We start from the raw sequence: 26,994 nt of genomic DNA on the forward strand, positions 1-26,994 counted from the left end.
TTTTAAATACAGTCAATAATAATGGTTTAATGGTTTATCACTTTCGACCAATAGGTGTCACTGTTACGAAACTGATGTGGTTTAGTCAGATTGAGATGACAATGACACATGCAAAGTTTGGTGTCAATATGTCAAAGCATTGCAGAGATACAGCCTCAAGAGTAATTTTTGCATCATGGCTCAACTCTGTTGCAGTGGTATATGAAAACTGTTTTGTCTATCAATCCGAAATCCATAAGTATTTGTCAGCATGGTCTGAAGACGATACGGATCAATTTTGGTGAAAATCGGACAAACGGTCTAGGATGAGTTTGAAAAAGTAGATTTTTAACAAATAACAAGATGGAGCACAGATATGTTTGCAAAATATGGCAAAATTGGTATCTATCTTCTCGGCATGAGCCAATGAATGTATTATGACCAGTCTCATTACAATAGGCTAATTTAATCAAAAGTTATTAGCATTTTTGTACATTTTATTACAACTTTTGACCACAAGGTGGCGCTGCCCCGAAACTTTTTGAATATCTTCGGGACATAGAGCGGAAGACACATACCGAGTTTTGTAATGATACACTAGTGCATTCTTAAATTATAGCATTAGCATTTTAAACCGTAATACTGCATTGAAGTCAATGGGAATTTCATGTTTTGTTTTATTATAGCGCCACCAAGAGGCACAATCCCACCAATTTTTTTATGTGTCCTCGTAGTGAGCCCATACATATGTGTGTCAAGTTTGGTGAAAATATTTCATTTTGTTTTGGAGTTATAGACATTTATATGAAAAAACACGTAAAAAATGACTGACACCTGACTTTGATTGGATTTTACTACCCCTTACTATCAATATTTTGAGATTTGGGCATTAGCGTATAGCTATCGACCTATGTTTCCGAACTTCTGAGGCTGGTTTCGTCTCGATCGGACTAGCGGTTTCGAAGATATCAGCAAATGTTTTTTAAGCACTAAATTACAACTCTGCGCAAACCATATGCCGAAACCTGGCAAGTCTGGTATCGTTGGAGTCGGCAAGGATTCAGGAGACCAAAAAACACACTCCCATCAAAATATGTCAACCACACCCAAAGTTATAAGCGTTTGAAAAAAAAAATTCTCCACTAGGTGGCGCTGTTTCGAAACTTCTCAGGCTACTTCAGGGCATCGTGGTGATGACCCATACCAAGTTTCATAACAATCTGTTCATGCGTTCATAAAATACAGCATTTTTGCACATAATTCAAAATGGCCGACATCCAAAATGGCCGACATGGTAAAATTGGATATCAGTCGACTCGGCATGACGCCCTGAATCTAATGAGACCAATTTTATGATTTTTGGATAAACGGTTCAGAAGTTATAAGCCAAAATAGGCATTTTTCGTATCTCCGGACAGGTAGGTGGCGCTGCGCCGAAACGCTGCATGTTGCTTCAAGTCATGCTTGTGATGACATGTACCAAGGTTGGTTTGAATACGATAAAGCGTTGCGGAGATATAGCCTTTAGTGTGTTTTTGCAACCTCCACGTAAAATTTGTTTGTGCGTTTATTGAAAACGATTGGACGAATCAACTTGAATTCCATAACTTTTTGTCAACATGCTCTGAAGATGATCTGTTTCAATTTTCGTGAAAATCGGAGCAACGGCCTAGGAGGAGTTCGAAAAAGTAGGTTTTTCAGAAAATTCAAAATGGCGGGAAAATTTGCATACCGGAAAATGACATCATAGGGTGAAATCGAATCGGCTTGAGCCAAGGAATCCGATGAAAAAAGAATTTTGTTTCTAGCCCTTAGGGGTCAAAAGTTATAAGCATAAATATGAGTGAAACTTTGGACAGGTGGTGGCGCTAGAGGGATTGAGTTAGAGGCACCAAATTTGCTATAGTGACAGCTCAGACTGGCCTCTATGAGTGTGCCAAATTTCACAACTTTTTACCATACGGTTCTATGGGCTGCCAGAGACTCCTATGGCGGAAGAAGAAGAAGAAGAAGAAGAAGAAGAAGAAGAAGAAGAAGAAGAAGCAGAAATATAGCTGCAAGCAGCCATTATCGGGGCCAAGCGCAAAGAAGAAGACAAGACATGCCAGCATGGCTGGAAGTCTCAAGCCAACTGCAACAATGAGCCATTAAGGACCTATTAAGTTGATTTTAGGCAAAATAGCAGTCAAATTTTAAATACAGTCAATAATAATGGTTTAATGGTTTATCACTTTCGACCAATAGGTGTCACTGTTACGAAACTGATGTGGTTTAGTCAGATTGAGATGACAATGACACATGCAAAGTTTGGTGTCAATATGTCAAAGCATTGCAGAGATACAGCCTCAAGAGTAATTTTTGCATCATGGCTCAACTCTGTTGCAGTGGTATATGAAAACTGTTTTGTCTATCAATCCGAAATCCATAAGTATTTGTCAGCATGGTCTGAAGACGATACGGATCAATTTTGGTGAAAATCGGACAAACGGTCTAGGATGAGTTTGAAAAAGTAGATTTTTAACAAATAACAAGATGGAGCACAGATATGTTTGCAAAATATGGCAAAATTGGTATCTATCTTCTCGGCATGAGCCAATGAATGTATTATGACCAGTCTCATTACAATAGGCTAATTTAATCAAAAGTTATTAGCATTTTTGTACATTTTATTACAACTTTTGAACACAAGGTGGCGCTGCCCCGAAACTTTTTGAATATCTTCGGGACATAGAGCGGAAGACACATACCGAGTTTTGTAATGATACACTAGTGCATTCTTAAATTATAGCATTAGCATTTTAAACCGTAATACTGCATTGAAGTCAATGGGAATTTCATGTTTTGTTTTATTATAGCGCCACCAAGAGGCACAATCCCACCAATTTTTTTATGTGTCCTCGTAGTGAGCCCATACATATGTGTGTCAAGTTTGGTGAAAATATTTCATTTTGTTTTGGAGTTATAGACATTTATATGAAAAAACACGTAAAAAATGACTGACACCTGACTTTGATTGGATTTTACTACCCCTTACTATCAATATTTTGAGATTTGGGCATTAGCGTATAGCTATCGACCTATGTTTCCGAACTTCTGAGGCTGGTTTCGTCTCGATCGGACTAGCGGTTTCGAAGATATCAGCAAATGTTTTTTAAGCACTAAATTACAACTCTGCGCAAACCATATGCCGAAACCTGGCAAGTCTGGTATCGTTGGAGTCGGCAAGGATTCAGGAGACCAAAAAACACACTCCCATCAAAATATGTCAACCACACCCAAAGTTATAAGCGTTTGAAAAAAAAAATTCTCCACTAGGTGGCGCTGTTTCGAAACTTCTCAGGCTACTTCAGGGCATCGTGGTGATGACCCATACCAAGTTTCATAACAATCTGTTCATGCGTTCATAAAATACAGCATTTTTGCACATAATTCAAAATGGCCGACATCCAAAATGGCCGACATGGTAAAATTGGATATCAGTCGACTCGGCATGACGCCCTGAATCTAATGAGACCAATTTTATGATTTTTGGATAAACGGTTCAGAAGTTATAAGCCAAAATAGGCATTTTTCGTATCTCCGGACAGGTAGGTGGCGCTGCGCCGAAACGCTGCATGTTGCTTCAAGTCATGCTTGTGATGACATGTACCAAGGTTGGTTTGAATACGATAAAGCGTTGCGGAGATATAGCCTTTAGTGTGTTTTTGCAACCTCCACGTAAAATTTGTTTGTGCGTTTATTGAAAACGATTGGACGAATCAACTTGAATTCCATAACTTTTTGTCAACATGCTCTGAAGATGATCTGTTTCAATTTTCGTGAAAATCGGAGCAACGGCCTAGGAGGAGTTCGAAAAAGTAGGTTTTTCAGAAAATTCAAAATGGCGGGAAAATTTGCATACCGGAAAATGACATCATAGGGTGAAATCGAATCGGCTTGAGCCAAGGAATCCGATGAAAAAAGAATTTTGTTTCTAGCCCTTAGGGGTCAAAAGTTATAAGCATAAATATGAGTGAAACTTTGGACAGGTGGTGGCGCTAGAGGGATTGAGTTAGAGGCACCAAATTTGCTATAGTGACAGCTCAGACTGGCCTCTATGAGTGTGCCAAATTTCACAACTTTTTACCATACGGTTCTATGGGCTGCCAGAGACTCCTATGGCGGAAGAAGAAGAAGAAGAAGAAGCAGAATAATAATAATAGGAACACTAACGATTTCAATAGGTGCCTCCGCACCTTCGGTGCTTGGCCCCTAATAATAGGAACACTAACGATTTCAATAGGTGCCTCCGCACCTTCGGTGCTTGGCCCCTAATAATAGGAACACTAACGATTTCAATAGGTGCCTCCGCACCTTCGGTGCTTGGCCCCTAATAATGGTTTAATGGTTTATCACTTTCGACCAATAGGTGTCACTGTTACGAAACTGATGTGGTTTAGTCAGATTGAGATGACAATGACACATGCAAAGTTTGGTGTCAATATGTCAAAGCATTGCAGAGATACAGCCTCAAGAGTAATTTTTGCATCATGGCTCAACTCTGTTGCAGTGGTATATGAAAACTGTTTTGTCTATCAATCCGAAATCCATAAGTATTTGTCAGCATGGTCTGAAGACGATACGGATCAATTTTGGTGAAAATCGGACAAACGGTCTAGGATGAGTTTGAAAAAGTAGATTTTTAACAAATAACAAGATGGAGCACAGATATGTTTGCAAAATATGGCAAAATTGGTATCTATCTTCTCGGCATGAGCCAATGAATGTATTATGACCAGTCTCATTACAATAGGCTAATTTAATCAAAAGTTATTAGCATTTTTGTACATTTTATTACAACTTTTGACCACAAGGTGGCGCTGCCCCGAAACTTTTTGAATATCTTCGGGACATAGAGCGGAAGACACATACCGAGTTTTGTAACGATACACTAGTGCATTCTTAAATTATAGCATTAGCATTTTAAACCGTAATACTGCATTGAAGTCAATGGGAATTTCATGTTTTGTTTTATTATAGCGCCACCAAGAGGCACAATCCCACCAATTTTTTTATGTGTCCTCGTAGTGAGCCCATACATATGTGTGTCAAGTTTGGTGAAAATATTTCATTTTGTTTAGGAGTTATAGACATTTATATGAAAAAACACGTAAAAAATGACTGACACCTGACTTTGATTGGATTTTACTACCCCTTACTATCAATATTTTGAGATTTGGGCATTAGCGTATAGCTATCGACCTATGTTTCCGAACTTCTGAGGCTGGTTTCGTCTCGATCGGACTAGCGGTTTCGAAGATATCAGCAAATGTTTTTTAAGCACTAAATTACAACTCTGCGCAAACCATATGCCGAAACCTGGCAAGTCTGGTATCGTTGGAGTCGGCAAGGATTCAGGAGACCAAAAAACACACTCCCATCAAAATATGTCAACCACACCCAAAGTTATAAGCGTTTGAAAAAAAAAATTCTCCACTAGGTGGCGCTGTTTCGAAACTTCTCAGGCTACTTCAGGGCATCGTGGTGATGACCCATACCAAGTTTCATAACAATCTGTTCATGCGTTCATAAAATACAGCATTTTTGCACATAATTCAAAATGGCCGACATCCAAAATGGCCGACATGGTAAAATTGGATATCAGTCGACTCGGCATGACGCCCTGAAACTAATGAGACCAATTTTATGATTTTTGGATAAACGGTTCAGAAGTTATAAGCCAAAATAGGCATTTTTCGTATCTCCGGACAGGTAGGTGGCGCTGCGCCGAAACGCTGCATGTTGCTTCAAGTCATGCTTGTGATGACATGTACCAAGGTTGGTTTGAATACGATAAAGCGTTGCGGAGATATAGCCTTTAGTGTGTTTTTGCAACCTCCACGTAAAATTTGTTTGTGCGTTTATTGAAAACGATTGGACGAATCAACTTGAATTCCATAACTTTTTGTCAACATGCTCTGAAGATGATCTGTTTCAATTTTCGTGAAAATCGGAGCAACGGCCTAGGAGGAGTTCGAAAAAGTAGGTTTTTCAGAAAATTCAAAATGGCGGGAAAATTTGCATACCGGAAAATGACATCATAGGGTGAAATCGAATCGGCTTGAGCCAAGGAATCCAATGAAAAAAGAATTTTGTTTCTAGCCCTTAGGGGTCAAAAGTTATAAGCATAAATATGAGTGAAACTTTGGACAGGTGGTGGCGCTAGAGGGATTGAGTTAGAGGCACCAAATTTGCTATAGTGACAGCTCAGACTGGCCTCTATGAGTGTGCCAAATTTCACAACTTTTTACCATACGGTTCTATGGGCTGCCAGAGACTCCTATGGCGGAAGAAAAAGAAGAAGAAGAAGAAGAAGAAGCAGAATAATAAATATAGCTGCAAGCAGCCATTATCGGGGCCAAGCGCAAAGAAGAAGACAAGACATGCCAGCATGGCTGGAAGTCTCAAGCCAACTGCAACAATGAGCCATTAAGGACCTATTAAGTTGATTTTAGGCAAAATAGCAGTCAAATTTTAAATACAGTCAATAATAATGGTTTAATGGTTTATCACTTTCGACCAATAGGTGTCACTGTTACGAAACTGATGTGGTTTAGTCAGATTGAGATGACAATGACACATGCAAAGTTTGGTGTCAATATGTCAAAGCATTGCAGAGATACAGCCTCAAGAGTCATTTTTGCATCATGGCTCAACTCTGTTGCAGTGGTATATGAAAACTGTTTTGTCTATCAATCCGAAATCCATAAGTATTTGTCAGCATGGTCTGAAGACGATACGGATCAATTTTGGTGAAAATCGGACAAACGGTCTAGGATGAGTTTGAAAAAGTAGATTTTTAACAAATAACAAGATGGAGCACAGATATGTTTGCAAAATATGGCAAAATTGGTATCTATCTTCTCGGCATGAGCCAATGAATGTATTATGACCAGTCTCATTACAATAGGCTAATTTAATCAAAAGTTATTAGCATTTTTGTACATTTTATTACAACTTTTGACCACAAGGTGGCGCTGCCCCGAAACTTTTTGAATATCTTCGGGACATAGAGCGGAAGACACATACCGAGTTTTGTAACGATACACTAGTGCATTCTTAAATTATAGCATTAGCATTTTAAACCGTAATACTGCATTGAAGTCAATGGGAATTTCATGTTTTGTTTTATTATAGCGCCACCAAGAGGCACAATCCCACCAATTTTTTTATGTGTCCTCGTAGTGAGCCCATACATATGTGTGTCAAGTTTGGTGAAAATATTTCATTTTGTTTTGGAGTTATAGACATTTATATGAAAAAACACGTAAAAAATGACTGACACCTGACTTTGATTGGATTTTACTACCCCTTACTATCAATATTTTGAGATTTGGGCATTAGCGTATAGCTATCGACCTATGTTTCCGAACTTCTGAGGCTGGTTTCGTCTCGATCGGACTAGCGGTTTCGAAGATATCAGCAAATGTTTTTTAAGCACTAAATTACAACTCTGCGCAAACCATATGCCGAAACCTGGCAAGTCTGGTATCGTTGGAGTCGGCAAGGATTCAGGAGACCAAAAAACACACTCCCATCAAAATATGTCAACCACACCCAAAGTTATAAGCGTTTGAAAAAAAAAATTCTCCACTAGGTGGCGCTGTTTCGAAACTTCTCAGGCTACTTCAGGGCATCGTGGTGATGACCCATACCAAGTTTCATAACAATCTGTTCATGCGTTCATAAAATACAGCATTTTTGCACATAATTCAAAATGGCCGACATCCAAAATGGCCGACATGGTAAAATTGGATATCAGTCGACTCGGCATGACGCCCTGAATCTAATGAGACCAATTTTATGATTTTTGGATAAACGGTTCAGAAGTTATAAGCCAAAATAGGCATTTTTCGTATCTCCGGACAGGTAGGTGGCGCTGCGCCGAAACGCTGCATGTTGCTTCAAGTCATGCTTGTGATGACATGTACCAAGGTTGGTTTGAATACGATAAAGCGTTGCGGAGATATAGCCTTTAGTGTGTTTTTGCAACCTCCACGTAAAATTTGTTTGTGCGTTTATTGAAAACGATTGGACGAATCAACTTGAATTCCATAACTTTTTGTCAACATGCTCTGAAGATGATCTGTTTCAATTTTCGTGAAAATCGGAGCAACGGCCTAGGAGGAGTTCGAAAAAGTAGGTTTTTCAGAAAATTCAAAATGGCGGGAAAATTTGCATACCGGAAAATGACATCATAGGGTGAAATCGAATCGGCTTGAGCCAAGGAATCCGATGAAAAAAGAATTTTGTTTCTAGCTCTTAGGGGTCAAAAGTTATAAGCATAAATATGAGTGAAACTTTGGACAGGTGGTGGCGCTAGAGGGATTGAGTTAGAGGCACCAAATTTGCTATAGTGACAGCTCAGACTGGCCTCTATGAGTGTGCCAAATTTCACAACTTTTTACCATACGGTTCTATGGGCTGCCAGAGACTCCTATGGCGGAAGAAGAAGAAGAAGAAGAAGCAGAATAATAAATATAGCTGCAAGCAGCCATTATCGGGGCCAAGCGCAAAGAAGAAGACAAGACATGCCAGCATGGCTGGAAGTCTCAAGCCAACTGCAACAATGAGCCATTAAGGACCTATTAAGTTGATTTTAGGCAAAATAGCAGTCAAATTTTAAATACAGTCAATAATAATGGTTTAATGGTTTATCACTTTCGACCAATAGGTGTCACTGTTACGAAACTGATGTGGTTTAGTCAGATTGAGATGACAATGACACATGCAAAGTTTGGTGTCAATATGTCAAAGCATTGCAGAGATACAGCCTCAAGAGTAATTTTTGCATCATGGCTCAACTCTGTTGCAGTGGTATATGAAAACTGTTTTGTCTATCAATCCGAAATCCATAAGTATTTGTCAGCATGGTCTGAAGACGATACGGATCAATTTTGGTGAAAATCGGACAAACGGTCTAGGATGAGTTTGAAAAAGTAGATTTTTAACAAATAACAAGATGGAGCACAGATATGTTTGCAAAATATGGCAAAATTGGTATCTATCTTCTCGGCATGAGCCAATGAATGTATTATGACCAGTCTCATTACAATAGGCTAATTTAATCAAAAGTTATTAGCATTTTTGTACATTTTATTACAACTTTTGACCACAAGGTGGCGCTGCCCCGAAACTTTTTGAATATCTTCGGGACATAGAGCGGAAGACACATACCGAGTTTTGTAACGATACACTAGTGCATTCTTAAATTATAGCATTAGCATTTTAAACCGTAATACTGCATTGAAGTCAATGGGAATTTCATGTTTTGTTTTATTATAGCGCCACCAAGAGGCACAATCCCACCAATTTTTTTATGTGTCCTCGTAGTGAGCCCATACATATGTGTGTCAAGTTTGGTGAAAATATTTCATTTTGTTTTGGAGTTATAGACATTTATATGAAAAAACACGTAAAAAATGACTGACACCTGACTTTGATTGGATTTTACTACCCCTTACTATCAATATTTTGAGATTTGGGCATTAGCGAATAGCTATCGACCTATGTTTCCGAACTTCTGAGGCTGGTTTCGTCTCGATCGGACTAGCGGTTTCGAAGATATCAGCAAATGTTTTTTAAGCACTAAATTACAACTCTGCGCAAACCATATGCCGAAACCTGGCAAGTCTGGTATCGTTGGAGTCGGCAAGGATTCAGGAGACCAAAAAACACACTCCCATCAAAATATGTCAACCACACCCAAAGTTATAAGCGTTTGAAAAAAAAAATTCTCCACTAGGTGGCGCTGTTTCGAAACTTCTCAGGCTACTTCAGGGCATCGTGGTGATGACCCATACCAAGTTTCATAACAATCTGTTCATGCGTTCATAAAATACAGCATTTTTGCACATAATTCAAAATGGCCGACATCCAAAATGGCCGACATGGTAAAATTGGATATCAGTCGACTCGGCATGACGCCCTGAATCTAATGAGACCAATTTTATGATTTTTGGATAAACGGTTCAGAAGTTATAAGCCAAAATAGGCATTTTTCGTATCTCCGGACAGGTAGGTGGCGCTGCGCCGAAACGCTGCATGTTGCTTCAAGTCATGCTTGTGATGACATGTACCAAGGTTGGTTTGAATACGATAAAGCGTTGCGGAGATATAGCCTTTAGTGTGTTTTTGCAACCTCCACGTAAAATTTGTTTGTGCGTTTATTGAAAACGATTGGACGAATCAACTTGAATTCCATAACTTTTTGTCAACATGCTCTGAAGATGATCTGTTTCAATTTTCGTGAAAATCGGAGCAACGGCCTAGGAGGAGTTCGAAAAAGTAGGTTTTTCAGAAAATTCAAAATGGCGGGAAAATTTGCATACCGGAAAATGACATCATAGGGTGAAATCGAATCGGCTTGAGCCAAGGAATCCGATGAAAAAAGAATTTTGTTTCTAGCCCTTAGGGGTCAAAAGTTATAAGCATAAATATGAGTGAAACTTTGGACAGGTGGTGGCGCTAGAGGGATTGAGTTAGAGGCACCAAATTTGCTATAGTGACAGCTCAGACTGGCCTCTATGAGTGTGCCAAATTTCACAACTTTTTACCATACGGTTCTATGGGCTGCCAGAGACTCCTATGGCGGAAGAAGAAGAAGAAGAAGAAGAAGAAGAAGCAGAATAATAATAATAGGAACACTAACGATTTCAATAGGTGCCTCCGCACCTTCGGTGCTTGGCCCCTAATAATAGGAACACTAACGATTTCAATAGGTGCCTCCGCACCTTCGGTGCTTGGCCCCTAAATATAGCTGCAAGCAGCCATTATCGGGGCCAAGCGCAAAGAAGAAGACAAGACATGCCAGCATGGCTGGAAGTCTCAAGCCAACTGCAACAATGAGCCATTAAGGACCTATTAAGTTGATTTTAGGCAAAATAGCAGTCAAATTTTAAATACAGTCAATAATAATGGTTTAATGGTTTATCACTTTCGACCAATAGGTGTCACTGTTACGAAACTGATGTGGTTTAGTCAGATTGAGATGACAATGACACATGCAAAGTTTGGTGTCAATATGTCAAAGCATTGCAGAGATACAGCCTCAAGAGTAATTTTTGCATCATGGCTCAACTCTGTTGCAGTGGTATATGAAAACTGTTTTGTCTATCAATCCGAAATCCATAAGTATTTGTCAGCATGGTCTGAAGACGATACGGATCAATTTTGGTGAAAATCGGACAAACGGTCTAGGATGAGTTTGAAAAAGTAGGTTTTTAACAAATAACAAGACGGAGGACAGATAGGTTTGCAAAATATGGCACAATTGGTATCCATGTTCTCGGCATGAGCCATTGACTGTATTATGACCAGTTTCATTACAATGGGTTAATTTAATCAAAAGTTATTCGCATTTCTGTACATTTTATTACAACTTTTGACCACAAGGTGGCGCTACCCCGAAACTTTTTGAGTATCTTCAGGACATGGAGCGGAAGACACATACCGAGTTTTGTAACGATACGCTAATGCATTCTTAAATTATAGCATTAGCATTTTAAACCATAATACTGCATTGAAGTCAATGGGAATTTCATGTTTTGTTTTATTATAGCGCCACCAAGAGGCACAATCCCACCAATTTTTTTATGTGTCCTCATAGTGAGCCCATACATATGTGTGTCAAGTTTGGTGAAAATATCTCATTTTGTTTTGGAGTTATAGACATTTATATGAAAAAACACGTAAAAAAGGACTGACACCTGACTTTGATTGGATTTTACTACCCCTTACTATCAATATTTTGAGATTTGGGCATTAGCGTATAGCTATCGACCTATGTTTCCGAACTTCTGAGGCTGGTTTCGTCTCGATCGGACTAGCGGTTTCGAAGATATCAGCAAATGTTTTTTAAGCACTAAATTACAACTCTGCGCAAACCATATGCCGAAACCTGGCAAGTCTGGTATCGTTGGAGTCGGCAAGGATTCAGGAGACCAAAAAACACACTCCCATCAAAATATGTCAACCACACCCAAAGTTATAAGCGTTTGAAAAAAAAAATTCTCCACTAGGTGGCGCTGTTTCGAAACTTCTCAGGCTACTTCAGGGCATCGTGGTGATGACCCATACCAAGTTTCATAACAATCTGTTCATGCGTTCATAAAATACAGCATTTTTGCACATAATTCAAAATGGCCGACATCCAAAATGGCCGACATGGTAAAATTGGATATCAGTCGACTCGGCATGACGCCCTGAATCTAATGAGACCAATTTTATGATTTTTGGATAAACGGTTCAGAAGTTATAAGCCAAAATAGGCATTTTTCGTATCTCCGGACAGGTAGGTGGCGCTGCGCCGAAACGCTGCATGTTGCTTCAAGTCATGCTTGTGATGACATGTACCAAGGTTGGTTTGAATACGATAAAGCGTTGCGGAGATATAGCCTTTAGTGTGTTTTTGCAACCTCCACGTAAAATTTGTTTGTGCGTTTATTGAAAACGATTGGACGAATCAACTTGAATTCCATAACTTTTTGTCAACATGCTCTGAAGATGATCTGTTTCAATTTTCGTGAAAATCGGAGCAACGGCCTAGGAGGAGTTTGAAAAAGTAGGTTTTTCAGAAAATTCAAAATGGCGGGAAAATTTGCATACCGGAAAATGACATCATAGGGTGAAATCGAATCGGCTTGAGCCAAGGAATCCGATGAAAAAAGAATTTTGTTTCTAGCCCTTAGGGGTCAAAAGTTATAAGCATAAATATGAGTGAAACTTTGGACAGGTGGTGGCGCTAGAGGGATTGAGTTAGAGGCACCAAATTTGCTATAGTGACAGCTCAGACTGGCCTCTATGAGTGTGCCAAATTTCACAACTTTTTACCATACGGTTCTATGGGCTGCCAGAGACTCCTATGGCGGAAGAAGAAGAAGAAGAAGAAGAAGAAGAAGAAGAAGCAGAATAATAATAATAGGAACACTAACAATTTCAATAGGTGCCTCCGCACCTTCGGTGCTTGGCCCCTAATAATAATAATAGGAACACTAACAATTTCAATAGGTGCCTCCGCACCTTCGGTGCTTGGCCCCTAATAAGAACGCTAACGGTTTCAATAGGTGCCTCCGCACCTTCGGTGCTTGGCCCCTAAAAAAACTATATTAGTATATAAATAATACTAGTGCCAGTACCTGGTCCATCCCGCTTTTATGGATTTTTATAGACCTTACCTTTACTGCCAGCTGTGACAAAGTGTAAGCCTTCATTCTTCACACCCATCTGGGAGTAATCGCTCGTCTCAGGGAGAACAACAACACCCTCTACAGCCTGAACATCCACACATAAAAGAACTCCTTGTAAAACAAGGCCATATATTGAGCTGCTATAAAGGTAAATCAGATCACATTCTGACCTCATAGACAGGGACTGTCCTTTTCACTACATTCTCCTTCAGATCCCACACCGAACAGATTTTGTCTCGGCCAGAACTGTAAAAGGAGACAGCGCGACTATTAAAATTGGACCATTATGAGGAAAATGCTTGATGAGATTCCCTAGAAATGTGTGACGTTTACCTGACGAGTGTTTGGCCATCAGGAGAGAAGGCCAGCGATGTGACGGCACTGTAGTGGCTCTGCAGAACACAGACGCACGTGCTGGTCCGCAGGTCCCAGATACGGATCCAACAGTCCAGAGAGGAAGAGAAGAGCTGCAGCCTGCTGATGTCTGGATGAAACTCAACCAAACTGAAAGAGAAGCGTTGCAGCTTTTAAACATGGCATAACAACCAGCTGTGCCAGCATTACATCTTTACAGGAAGGAATTAGAGCATGAATGAGACAACTTCAAAGCAGTTTAAGATACTTTACATACTGTAAGCACGGTTTCTCCAGTACTTACTGTACAACACCACTCGATCCTTTCAGATTGTGTGTGCAGTACTGCTTCACAACATCCCACAGCTTGATGGTGCCGTCACAACCTCCTACAAACACAAGAGCAAATAGCCATTACCCTTGTGAAAAGATGCGCCATGATGAACTCTTTCAATGTGCACTTAGAACTTACTTCAAATTAGGGCTATTCTAGATTACTTTTGTCAATACTGAAATCACCATTATTAATTTGATTATTAATAGGTGATATGATCAAGGTCTTATTTCAGGATAAAAGTGCTTTTAAATGTCAGTGAAATTTCACAATTATCGATACTTCAGCACAAACATATACTCGCTTATTAATTCAAGTAAAAGTCCGCAAAACAAGTAAACAGTTGGCAACACAATATGAAACAAAGACACTAAATACAAATTAAACATACAACAAAAATAAAAAATAATTAAACCAAATGTAAAATAATACTGCTGTATACATTAAATATAGACTAAAGTTATTCATTAAAAAGCAGTGAGTGGTTTTATCTTTGTCTATTGATTAACATTGATGACTGCAGCAGGTTTTTTAGGCTGCTGTCACTTCAAGAGCTAACGCACAGATCCAATACACTGTTACACGCATGCTTTCTCTCAAATGTAGATAGTTCACCCAAAAATATATAGAAAGGGATAGTTCACCCAAAAATGAAAATCAGCCCATGATTTACTCACCCTCAAGTCATACTAGGAATAAAATCGGAGTTGAATTCCTCGTTAAAGGGATAGTTCACCTAAAAATGAAAATTTGATGTATATCTGCTTGTGTGTTTGTTTCTTCAGTTGAATACAAATTAAGATTTTTTAAACTCCAACCGTTGCTCGTATAATGCATGTCAATGGGGTGTTTTTTCTATAAGTCACTTAAGAGTAAAAAACACATAGACATACGAATCCATATTAAACCCTGTGGCTCGTGGCGACACATTGATGTCTTAAGACACGAAACGATCAGTTTCTGTGTATGACGTTGAAGAGAAGAGATTGTTGAATAAAGTCACTATGTTTGTTAGTTTTTTTGCGCACAAATAGTATTCTTGCCACTTTATAACATTAAGTTTGAAAAGATATGGACATAGTGTCTGTGACGTCACCCATAGGATTCCTATAGAAGTGCCGGTCTGAAGTGTAAAGAAGAGACATGTAATGTAAACGAATGAATTCACCCCCCTCACAGTTGTCATGAAGGGCAAAATTAGCCGTATAGACCCAAACCACAATTTGTACCAGGCTATAAACATGTTTTTTTCTGCTGTAAAGTTGGACATTTTAACATGGGGCTGAATGAGATTCTGCTCCCTTCTGGAGCATGTGCCTAGTGGCCAGTCGAGGAATTGTAGTTTGAGTCACTTCCGTATTGGCTTCAACAGAAACTGGGGGAGGCTGCCGCTTGGTTGAACCACTAACATGGACTATTTTAATGATGTCTTTACTACCGTTCTGGGCCTTGAAAGTGTTAATGGTGTTGCCGTCTGTGGAGGGTCAGTTTTCATCCAAAATATCTTCATTTGTGTTCTGAAGATGAACGAAGGTCTTCAGGAAATGACATGAGGGTGAATCATTAATGACTGAAATGACATTTTTGGGTGAACTAACCCGTTAAGATATAGCTGGCACATAGTGCTACTCGCTGGGTCAAAGATCTGGTTTATGTCTGACCTGTCGCCAACAGGGTGGAGGTGCAATCAAAGGTCATGCTGGCCACAGGTACATTGTGGATGGCCCTCCACGACCGAGTGCACTTTTCCTGGTTCCAGTCCCACTGCTTTAAGAGCAAAGCTCTGCTGGCGGTCACTAGCATCTGCAGAAAGACAACAAAAAACAGCTCAGCCTCAGACATCCTGAAACACCAGACGGTTCAATGACAGATCACTGATTGACCTCACCTCATCATCAGGACTGAGAGAGAATGAAGTGATGTCCTCTTGATCATCCTGCACAGAGAAAGCAAAAGTGAGACATACAAGCAGCCGCCTTATGCAGTCATTTTTCAGACAAGGTGCTTCTCTTAATTTTTTTTTTTTTAATGTTATCTTCTTATATGAAGTTCACATTATAAAACGTAATACCATCCCGTCATCGTATTGCAATTTTTAAATGCTTTTATTTACATATTTTATTGTTTAACCCTCATCTCAAATCCAGACAAAAATCATGAAATATTATTACATTTAAAGGCACAGTATGTAAGATTTTAGCAGATTGAAGCGGAAGTGCTCGTTTGCGCCAGTTCATTTTAAAATTAAAATTAGCCCATGATTTAATCACCATGTGTAATACTTTTGGATGTAGATTACTTTCGTGATGGATGGATGCACTTATTTGGGCTTTAAATTTTGGTCTGCCATTCACTGCCATTATAAAGCTTGGAAGAGACAGGACGTGTTTTAATATAACTACTATTGTTCTCGTCTGAAAGAAGAATGTCATATAAATCACGGGGTTATTTTCATTTTGGATGAACAATCCCTTTAAAAAGAAACTAAAGTTAACAAAAGAGTTTAAAACAATCAGAAATATTTATGTTGAAAAAATAATTTTAACCTTAATTCAAAAAAACAAAACAAAAAGCTTAAAATTGTACCGGTAATTTCGACCACAGAATAGTGCAGTTCATATGAACATCCGATATGTGCTAGAAATGTTTAATATTATTCTTATGGGGATACAGCATTCTCGTGTCATTGATGTGTGTCCACTGTTTTATACAAACCAATTAAACTACATCAAAAGTGACCACATTTAAAACCAAACTGACCTGCTCAATACTATGTATGATTTTCCCTGTATTGATCTGCAAAATGTTGACTCTTGGCCCACATGTGCAGAAGATGTACTGTTCATCTCGACTGATCTGGATGGAGATACAAAACAAGTCAAACGTGCAGGTAAAAAAGCTGTCATTCATTTAACTAACAATATGACTTCTTATTTGAAAGGTCACTTTATTTGTTACACTGTAATTATACATTTAAGTATAGAGTAATATTAACCCTCTACATGTATTTACTATAAGGTTTGGTTTAGTTGCATGTGATTATGCACAACTTATAGTTATTACTATAGTAACTACATGCAGCATATGTAATGTAATACAATATACGATCTTACCTGCACTTTGCCTCCCTTATAGAACGGCTCTATTTTGCTGGAGACTGCATAACTAAACAAACAAATGAGATGACCATAAAGTCGTTGTCAAATAGGCACAAGTTATTAACAGCAATCTCAACTAGGTTAGCCACATTAAGTGCACATGTTCAAACAATCTTTTCCACAGAGATCAGAGGATAAAGCACACTTACTTTGATTTATACAGTAGCGTGTTTCCAGCCATGACATCCAATGATGATCGCAACTTCTAGGGGAAAATATAGTTCTTTTGTAAAAGCATGTGTATTTAATTCACGCACCCCTAAATTTTACACGCATGGCGCATGTGTTCAAGCAAAGGTCGCACGAATATGACGTCAAAATTATAGCGCGAGATATATAGTAACAAACCGTGGTAACAACACACAGACCCTAAACAAAATATAATATAATATATAATGTAATTCGAGCAATAATAATACAAAGACTACTACTACTACTACTACTACTAATAATAATAATAATAATATAATTGTGCTTTTATTTTTTAAATAAAGTCTTCTTACGTCACCTCCGATTTGAGCGCTTTCATGTAATATCCTCAAACAGACCTCAAATCAGTTGGATCGCCGTCATCCTCAGTTCATTTGTTCGTGTATCATATTAACAGCTGATTCGGGGTCAGTCATTTGTATGCGACGTTTGTTCACCGTTAGCTAACCCGACAGTCACTTCCGCGTCGAGAAAGCATGATAACTGTCTGCGCTATGGGTTTAACAGCAGTTTCGAGTTTAAAGAGTTTAAGATGTCAGCTGTTTAGATCAGCCTGTGTCATTAAACGTTATAACGTTAATGTTCAAAGTCTTTGCTGTGTCTCCAGATCAACACAGCCACAGACCAGCACACTGGTAAGTCAACTGGCTTATTCAATCTGACATTGATAAATAATACTGTATCTGATATTTCAAATATGATATGCCAAATAACGTAATTATAGTGACTGAAGTGTTGTCTTTTATCATGCGTGTATTTATATTAAAGCGTTAATTGTACCTTTAATTGTATCTGGCCACTTATATGTATTGAATTGTTTAAAGCAGTGGCTCTCAAATTTGTAACTTTTTTGTTTGTTTGTTTTTGACTTATATAAGTTAATAAGTACATGAGGGTAAATAATTACTATATCTTTTAATTATACTGCGGGCCCCCAAGTTTGCTAAGGCCCCGAGGTTTTACATCGATCAGGTATAACATTATGACAGGTGAAGCGAATAACACAGATTATCTCTTCATCGCATATATTAAGCAGCAAGTGGACATTTTCTCCTCAAAACTGATGTGTTAGAAGCAGGAAAAATGGTCAAGTGTAAGGATTTTCGAAAGTTTTCACAATTGTGTTGGCTACGTGTGGTTCAGAGCATCTCCAAAACTGTAGCTCTTGTGGGGAGTTCCTGGTCTGCAGTGGTCAGTATCTATCAAACGTGGTCCTAAGAAGGTCCAAACAGTGGTGAACAGGTGACAGGGTCATGGACATTCTTCCAAGGGTCACTGATGCACGTGGGGAGCGAATGGGGCTGCAAAACCACAGACCAGTCAAGGTGCCCATGCAGACCCCTGTCCAACGCTGAAAGCAGCAACAGTGGGCACGTGAACAGAACTGGACACGAAGCAATGGAAGAAGGTGGCCTGGTCTGATGAATCACGTTTTCTTTTACATTACGTGGATGGCCAGTGTGAGCGTGCGTGGCTTACCTGAGTAATACGTGGCACCAGGATGCACTATGGGAAGAAGGAGGCAGTGTGATGCTTTGGGCAATGTTCTGCTGGGAAACCTTGGGTCCTGCCATATGTGGATGTTACTTTGACACATACTACCTACCTAAGCATTGTTGCAGACCATGAAACCCTTTTATGGAAACGGTTTTCCCTGGTGGTTGTGGCCTCTTTCAGCAGGATAATGGGGGGACCAAAGCAATATTAGGAAGGTGGTCATAATTTACGCCTGATCAGTGTATAAATGTTGTTTATATGTGATGTAGTTGTGTTTACTCCTTCAGCAATTTCATTAATTGTATGTGATTTTCTTCTTTAGTTTAGGACATGTAGGACAGTACCCTGTGTGTCCCTTCTGAACATACGGACACTCTCCTCTCTACCTCCACCTCCCTCATCTAACAGAAACAAATCCAACAACAGGAAGACTGGTGTAAGCCTCATTTACAACACGATGTAAAGATCAGGATTGATAACTGAAAGATTGGGGTTTGTGCCCTGGGTTTGGATAAAAGGATCCATAAAAATTACAAATTTGGAATGCATTTGTAAATTATTATGATCAAACAAATATAGTAAAACCAGTAATAAAAAATAAATAATTTTAAATTACTGTTTTCTACTATAATATACAGTATATATATATATATATATATATATATATATATATATATATATATATATATATATATATATATATATTTAAATGCATTTAATTCCAGTGAATTTTCAGCATCATTACTCCAATCTTTCGTCTCATATGATCCTTCAGAAATCATTCTAATATGCTGTTTTGACACTCAATAAATATTTCTGATTAATATTAATGTTAAAAACAGTTGTGCTGCTTAATATATTTGTGAAAAAAAAATATTATTTTTTTTATCTTTGATGAATAGAAAAAGTGTTTCATTTTTACCTAAAAACTTTTTATCCTTTCTGAATTTCAAACTTTTGAATGTTAGTAGTAATTTGCTTGATATTTTGCACCTTTAGGACATTTTTTTTTTTTACAGTATACAGTATTTAAAGGGGAAACAAGGAACAGATTAAGAACTTAGACTCAATAACCTCAGTTACACAGCAGATGCTGACCCTTCCTACCCAAGTTTTACCCTTTTTAATAGGACACTTTACAAAAGTGTTTGACGTTGTTTTTGGATTGCTGATGATTGAGTGTGTTTCAGTCAAAAAAATATGTATGGTCTGTTTTTCACAGCCAGTTACATGGAAATCTCTTGCTATCACATTTGCCCTGGGAGGAGGTCTTCTTCTTGGGATGAAATACTTCAAGAGAGAAAAAGAGGAAAGTAAGGATGTGGATTTATGCTTGTATACATTAAGCTACACCACCTTGTTTTTGCATCCCTATATCCTGCAAATGCTCCACATCATAATGATAGCTTTATAATGAATATCTTTTGTTGTTGTAGTGATTGAGAAAGAAAGAACAAAGTCGATGGGAAAACCAGCCCTCGGAGGTCCATTCTCACTTGTCGACCACAACAATAAACCCACACAGAGTGAAGATTTCCTTGGCCAGTGGCTGCTGATATATTTCGGTTTCACACACTGTCCAGACATCTGTCCTGATGAACTGGAGAAAATGATTGAGGTCGTTGATGAGATTGGTAATGTATCATTTCATTTTTATTTTTTTTATTACATAGATCAACAGTTTTGATTTTTATAGACATTATAAAGCTCTCAGGGGTTGATTTGATTCGCTTTTATGTTTTAATGGTTGCAGAATGTCATATTAAAATGTGTGTAAGCTCAGCTGAATGGTATTTTATACAGAACCCACTATGAAATTGGACTTTTAAAGGACCACTCCACTGTTTTTAGAAATAGGGCTTAGATATGTGATATGTAGATATGTGGGCAAATTTATTTTTGTGTCAGTGTATTGTTTCAGTTTGGCAGGGTCTCCGCTAGCTTAGCTTAGCATAATGAATGGAATCCTATGTTAATCCAGCAAGCATGTCCTGATTAAAAGTGATAAAAAAACAAACAAACAAAAAACCCACCTAATTACTTTTTGTGGCCTGCATATTCACAACCAATGCAGATTAAGACTAGGCGATTTCCTAGGTAGATATTGACTTGGGACTATATTATGCGGAAGCACAGGCGAAGTAGCACACTGCTACTTATGAGGGACTGAGTGCTCACATCTGAAGCGCACACACACATAGCCTACCGTAATAAAGCCGCCTTTGACATGATACAAGTGCAAACATTTGCTTCTTTTTCCAGATTATTATTGGTCAAATACACTCAAAGAATTATCAGTGCACATCTGGAAGAGTATTAATGTAAACACAGTCGCAAACAGTTCAGGAAGAACGAGTAACAGGAACAGTGTTTAGGATCCATGCGTCCGTTAGTCTTAAAGGGGCCGCAGTCATTTGTTATTCAAACTACAAAAAGACAAACGATCAACTGCTCTTGACTGATCAACTTGTGTAACTTTAATAGTTTCATCTGTACGCTATTTAATTTTTTTTTACAAAAAACATTATCCAATGTTGTTTTAAATGTAATTACTATGCATTTTTTTTATTCAGTTTCTTATCTGAATATTAGACCTACCTGAAAAAAGAAAGCAGTCTATTTCATTTGTATCTTCTATTCTATTGCATTTATTTGTGCTATTGTTTGTAATCTGTTTATTTGTTCTTATTTTATTACTGTTTACTCGTCTTTTTAAATTCAGTTTACCATCCGAAATCAAGCTTTCTTGTGCTGTGTGTAAGCTATTGCAACACAATTACCCCATTGTAAAAAATACATTGAGATAGCAAAAATTTGTGAGATAATTTTAATAGTAATTGATCAATAATTGTTCAAATCAAAACGATGACCAACCCTAAGGAACATGCTGGCCACATTAATTTTTAGTAAAAAATAACAATAAATAATAACAAGTTCTGTTGTCATATTAAGCATCTTTTCTTTTTCCTTGTTTTTCTTTTTTTACTGTGGTATCAATTTAGTATCGATATATTGATATTTTAGTCTGGTATCGTATCGAAGTCATAATTTTGGTATCGTTACAACACTAGCCCTAATGTCGTTCCACACCCATAAGACCTCCGTTCATCTTCAGAACACAATTTAAGATACACTCAAAAAAAATGATACGTTGGATGTACTTAATTTTTTTATGTCAACAGGTTCCACGTAATTGGGTAATGTTGAATTTAATTAACATTGTTTATTTCGGTATGCGTAATTTTTTTACGTAAAGTTTTCAATGCCATTTAGTTAAAACAGGTTAACATTCTTAATTTTGTCCAAAAATATTAAGTTTAATTACTCTGAAATGAATATAAAAAAACAAAACAAGTAATTAAGTTTAATTGATTATTTTTATTTAGTGAAATGCTTCTTTTTTTTTTTTTTTTACAACATTTACATTACAAGATTGTATTGGCTAGATGGTTTTGTTACATCCATGGCATGCCCAAAGTAGTTGTATTATATTAATAAAACAACTTTAATTGTTATTAGCAGATCCTTACCCCAAGCACATGCTCTGCACTTCACCACAATGGTAACGTCCAAAAACAGTAACATAACACAAACTTTTAAATACTAACATAAAACATTAAACACTAAAAAGTCTCTCCATTTTCTCATCTCGTTAGAAATGCATAAAATAGCACTTTATTTAAACATTTAGGCCCTGTCCCAAATGGCACCCTAAACCCTCATGGTCTTCCTCTGAGTCCGCACTTTCACAACGTAATGCCGCTTTGACTGCCGGGAAGAAGTCCTCTGCGTAGCTCGCAAACTTGCGGGCTCAGCTGAAGTGCGCATCGAGGGCACATAGCAGCCGCAAAGCTTCTTTAAGCTTAAATGACGAATGGGACACCCTACGGTCTTGTGGACTTAACGGACGCGCACGCAATGACCGAAGACCGAAAGTGCACATTTACAGGGCCTAACTCTCCAAATTCAGCCAATTTGCAAAGAATGATGGGAAGTGAAAGTCCTGTTTGATTGGGTTACTTGATTGAAACATGTTATTTAATAATAAAAACATCAATATGTGAAAGAGTAATGGTTTTAAGTCAGTTTAACATGAATCAATTACATTTGAACCAGAAACCTCATATAATGGTGTTAAATCAAGATGAATTGCTTAAATAAAGTGAACAGCATCATAAGTTCATTTTTTTTGAGTGTATTTCTTTCGAGAGTCCGAGAGATTCTGTCTCTCCATAGAAAACATATGCTCAGTATACTGTCCCTTTCCAGAAGGACCAGAAAGGTAATAAAAACATCAAAGTAATCCATATGTGACATCTGTGGGTTAATTAGAATCTCTTGGTCCCAAAATAACAAAAACTAAGACTTTATTCAGCATCGTCTTCTCTGTGTTTATTTTTAAAATCCGTGTTCGTGACTGCGCAGTCCTCCTTAGACTATAAACGAAGCTCGCGAGCACCAGGTAACACGTCAGCAGCGTCACTGCACAGCCGCAAACGCGGATTGAAAACAAACACGGGAGAGAAGACAAAATGTATTTTCGATGCTTAAAGAGATTCTAACTAATGAACAAAGGTCTTACGGGTTTGGAACGCCCTGAGGGTGAGTAATTAATGACAATTTTCATTTTGGGGTGAATTGTCCCTTTAAGCTACCACTGAAATATATGAATGTATTTTTCTATAAAATCGTTGGAAATCTGCTATCAAAATAATATTAATATATTAATTGCACATAGAGTGGTATTTGTTTTAAATAGCACAAAACCCATTTCATCCAACACTGCTTCTGTTACATTTCTGTCACAGATCAAATTAAAACCCTTCCAGACCTAACACCCCTTCTCATCACCATTGATCCTGATAGAGACACACCAGAAGCAATGGCAGCGTATGTCAAAGGTGAGCAGGGATCATCTTTGTTACTCTGCACTCACCATATGCTGTGAAATGATTTTCTCGTCATTTATATTTTTCAATATCTCTCATGCAGAGTTTTCCCCAAAGCTGATCGGTCTGACAGGCACAACCGCCCAGGTTGAGCAAGCGTCCAGAGCCTACAGAGTGTATTTCAGCCAGGGCCCAAAAGATGAAGACAACGACTACATTGTGAGGTTTTGGTTAGCTTAAATAATGTTGTTTGGCTTGTGTAATAACCTCAACACAAGAAATTTGGTTTACTCTTGCATTATGTTAAAGGGGTGGTTGATCAGCTTTTTTTCGAAGGCTTGATTGTTTGTGGGGTGCAGTCTAACATGTGTTCATGCTTCGATTAAAACAAACAAAAAACAAACATTATTTTTCACATAATTTAGTACTGTACTACTGTATAAACATGATGGCACAAAATGGTGACTTCACTGTGTGTAAATAGAAATTACTCATTCTGAAGTTAAAAAACATAACGGTTTATTATATACGGTCTCTATACACCACTGAAAACATAGTTATGTATATTATATTGAATTTATGTCAATGGATCCTCATAAATACTACAATCAAAATCATAATCAACCACCACCATAATGAATTTAATTCCTAATAATCTCAAAAGCCAGCATGCAAATATAGTATTTTCCTGTAATTGCAGGTCGATCACACCATCATCATGTACCTGGTGGGACCTGATGGCCAGTTTCTTGAATATTTTGGACAGAACAAGAAATCATCTGAGATCTCATCATCCATTGCATCCTACATGAGAAAGTACAAACATGGAAAATGAGTCACGGCTTCAGCACACGCTTGAGTGTTTATTTCTGTCTCTGCAATTACTCTGTGAAATGGGTTCTATTTATTTGAAGTGAACTCTGATTCCCCAAATCAAAGACTTTAAAGGGATCCCCTGGTGTTGAGACTTGTATGGCTTAATATAACATAAATGATGTCTCTTACTGAATTATGTGGTAGAAAACCCATGAAAGATCTACGTTATTTAAAAAATCGATTTTATATTTGGACCATGGGCGGCGCCATTTTGTTTGCGTTCTAGGTTGATGACGTAGAGTGGTTGAACTCCTCAATCAGCTGGCATTACCCGTAGCTATTTTTACCACAACGCAACTCGAAAATTGTTTCAGAGTTAAACAAAACCAATGAATTCCTTTGTAATTATACTTAAAACACACTCAAACATACATGTGCACACAAACTCACCTACACAAGTCACAGATCGGCGGGCGCGCACACGACAGGCTCTGTCTCAATCGAGATGTTGGGCTGCTCAGTCTCCACGACAGGGGCTGAATCTGAAATCGACCCCCTATACCCTTAAATAGGGCATTATTTGAAGGGACGGACATTTGTAGTGTTGTCCGACACCATAGTGGACATGTTCGAGTGCAGTCATTCAGTCTCACGTTCCAGCGCAATAACGAGTGTAAAGCCGATTTACAAACAGCTGTCCGACTTCACGCACTCAAACATACATGTGCACACAAACTCTCTCTCTCACACAGACTCACACACACCCCAACAGATCGGCGCGAACACACACACACACACACACACCCCAACAGATCGGCGCGAACACACACACACACCCCAACAGATCGGCGCGAACACACACACACACGCACGCACTGCGTGCGCGCATACATAACCCTCAATGTATTCCCGTGTTGATATCCTGTTCAACACATCCTGTTCCCTAGATAGACTGTTGATAGTAGATTAACTAATGCCTAATGTGACCAGCAGAGGGAAATATCTAGGTAGGACGATGGGATAAAGTAACGTGAGGAAGAGAGGCAGGATGTTTTGGTGATGATGCATGCGATTGAGACAGAGCAGTCTGTCAGAGGTGTGTGTGTGTGCGCGCCCGCCGATCTGTTTGTGACTTAGGTGAGTTTGTGTGCACATGTATGTTTGAGTGTGTTTTAAGTACAATTACAAAGCAATTCATTTGTTTTGTTTAACTCTGAAACAATTTTCGAGTTGCGTTGTGGTAAAAATAGCTACGGGTAACGCCAGCTGATTGAGGAGTTCAACCACTCTACGTCATCAACCTAGAACGCAAACAAAATGGCGCCGCCCATGGTCCAAATATAAAATCGATTTTTTAAATAACGTAAATCTTTCATGGGTTTTCTACCACATAATTCAGTAAGAGACATCATTTATGTTATATTAAGCCATACAAGTCTCAACACCATGGGATCCCTTTAAAGCACTCCCCGTTTTGCTGCAGTCCAACACAGTGACTCAAATTCAACGCATCAATGAAATTCAAAAGGATTCAATGTCAATAAACTGCGTTTTGATTGCTGTTTTTGTAAGGCATTGTTTTGATGAATTGTGTGGTACCATGTAGCATCACAGATGACATCGACTTTACATCAATAAATAAATAATTTATGTTAGTTCTAGAAATGGAATTAATTACCAGGGTGAAGACTTTCAAACGACAATTTCTTAGTCCAAATGTTATTGACTGACAGATCCTTTCACTGCATCTTTTTACCCCCAAAAATTTGGTAAAGCACATTTCACTACTGATTAAAGGGGTGGTAAAACACTGTCACTTTTTTTAACTTTAGCTAGTGTGTAATGTTGCTGTTTGAGCAAAAACAACATCAGTTAAGTTACAATGGTCAAAGTTTAAAGCAAAGGGAGATATTTGCTTTTAAAGAAATCACTTTCTAAGGACTACAGCCTTTTCCTCTGTTGCTGACATCCGCAGCTCTAATATTTACATAAACCCCTCCTCCGAGAATATTAAAGGGGCGAGGCCATTTTTATTGCTGTGGAATAGTAGGCTGGATTGCCGTCTGTCGTAGAGTGGGTAAACCCAGCCTGATCTGCCGGCAATTTGATTTCGCCCTGCAACTCCGGCTGGAAACCTGTACATTCATTTCTGCTGCTTCTGTTACATTTTTGCAGGAACCAATCACAGACTGGCTTATCCACCTAGTTCGTTTACAGGGATGGGCAGTATTTCAAATACATGTATTTAAAATACGTATTTGAAATACAAAATACTATTTTGTATTTTGTATTTTAAAGCCTTTGGAAAAAATCGAATGTAATTTGTATTTAAATACATTTAAGATGAGTATTTTTGTATTTTCAAAATACTCAAAATACTTTGAGCCAGGCAACCTCTTTATCAGGAGCTGTTTTCATGCATCTACTAGTTCAGACCAGACACGCCCCTCCCCCCAACATTCATTCAGGTGAGCCGCAGCTGTACAACCCTAGCCTGACAAGCCAGACCCACATCAAGATGTTTGGTCTGG

The 26,994-nt window shown here is 38.3% G+C and overlaps 2 protein-coding genes across 3 annotated transcripts in view; one reads left to right on the forward strand and one right to left on the reverse strand.

Moving 5' to 3' along the window:
• Positions 1–17,353, reverse strand: part of tbl3 (transducin beta like 3) — a 57,904-nt gene extending 40,551 nt beyond the window's left edge. The window contains exons 1-9 of the mRNA XM_067423197.1: positions 17,201–17,353; positions 17,007–17,058; positions 16,654–16,749; positions 15,782–15,829; positions 15,555–15,696; positions 13,864–13,948; positions 13,539–13,709; positions 13,376–13,451; positions 13,194–13,290 (exon numbers count right to left, since the gene is read on the reverse strand). Coding sequence (XP_067279298.1) covers positions 13,194–13,290; positions 13,376–13,451; positions 13,539–13,709; positions 13,864–13,948; positions 15,555–15,696; positions 15,782–15,829; positions 16,654–16,749; positions 17,007–17,058; positions 17,201–17,232 — 799 coding nt within the window. The 5' untranslated portion in view covers positions 17,233–17,353. The remainder of the gene's footprint in view (positions 1–13,193; positions 13,291–13,375; positions 13,452–13,538; positions 13,710–13,863; positions 13,949–15,554; positions 15,697–15,781; positions 15,830–16,653; positions 16,750–17,006; positions 17,059–17,200) is intronic.
• Positions 17,354–17,641: 288 nt separating this feature from the next.
• sco1 (synthesis of cytochrome C oxidase 1) lies at positions 17,642–26,153 on the forward strand. Of its 2 annotated transcripts, XR_010899976.1 has the most exons (8): positions 17,642–17,896; positions 19,081–19,194; positions 19,981–20,071; positions 20,195–20,392; positions 23,567–23,659; positions 23,751–23,866; positions 24,348–24,589; positions 25,920–26,153. XR_010899976.1 is itself a non-coding variant. In XM_067429057.1 (7 exons), exons 1-7 carry the CDS (start codon positions 17,738–17,740, stop codon positions 24,480–24,482), a joined length of 906 nt encoding a protein of 301 aa, XP_067285158.1. In that variant the 5' UTR covers positions 17,642–17,737; the 3' UTR covers positions 24,483–24,597. The 2 variants fall into 2 exon arrangements, 1 of the variants encoding a protein (XP_067285158.1); XM_067429057.1 differs by lacking the exon at positions 25,920–26,153 and having other exon boundaries at positions 24,348–24,597.
• Positions 26,154–26,994: the final 841 nt, after the last annotated feature.

Source organism: Pseudorasbora parva, chromosome 2 (assembly GCF_024679245.1).
Source record: "Pseudorasbora parva isolate DD20220531a chromosome 2, ASM2467924v1, whole genome shotgun sequence".
NCBI lineage: Eukaryota > Metazoa > Chordata > Actinopteri > Cypriniformes > Gobionidae > Pseudorasbora > Pseudorasbora parva.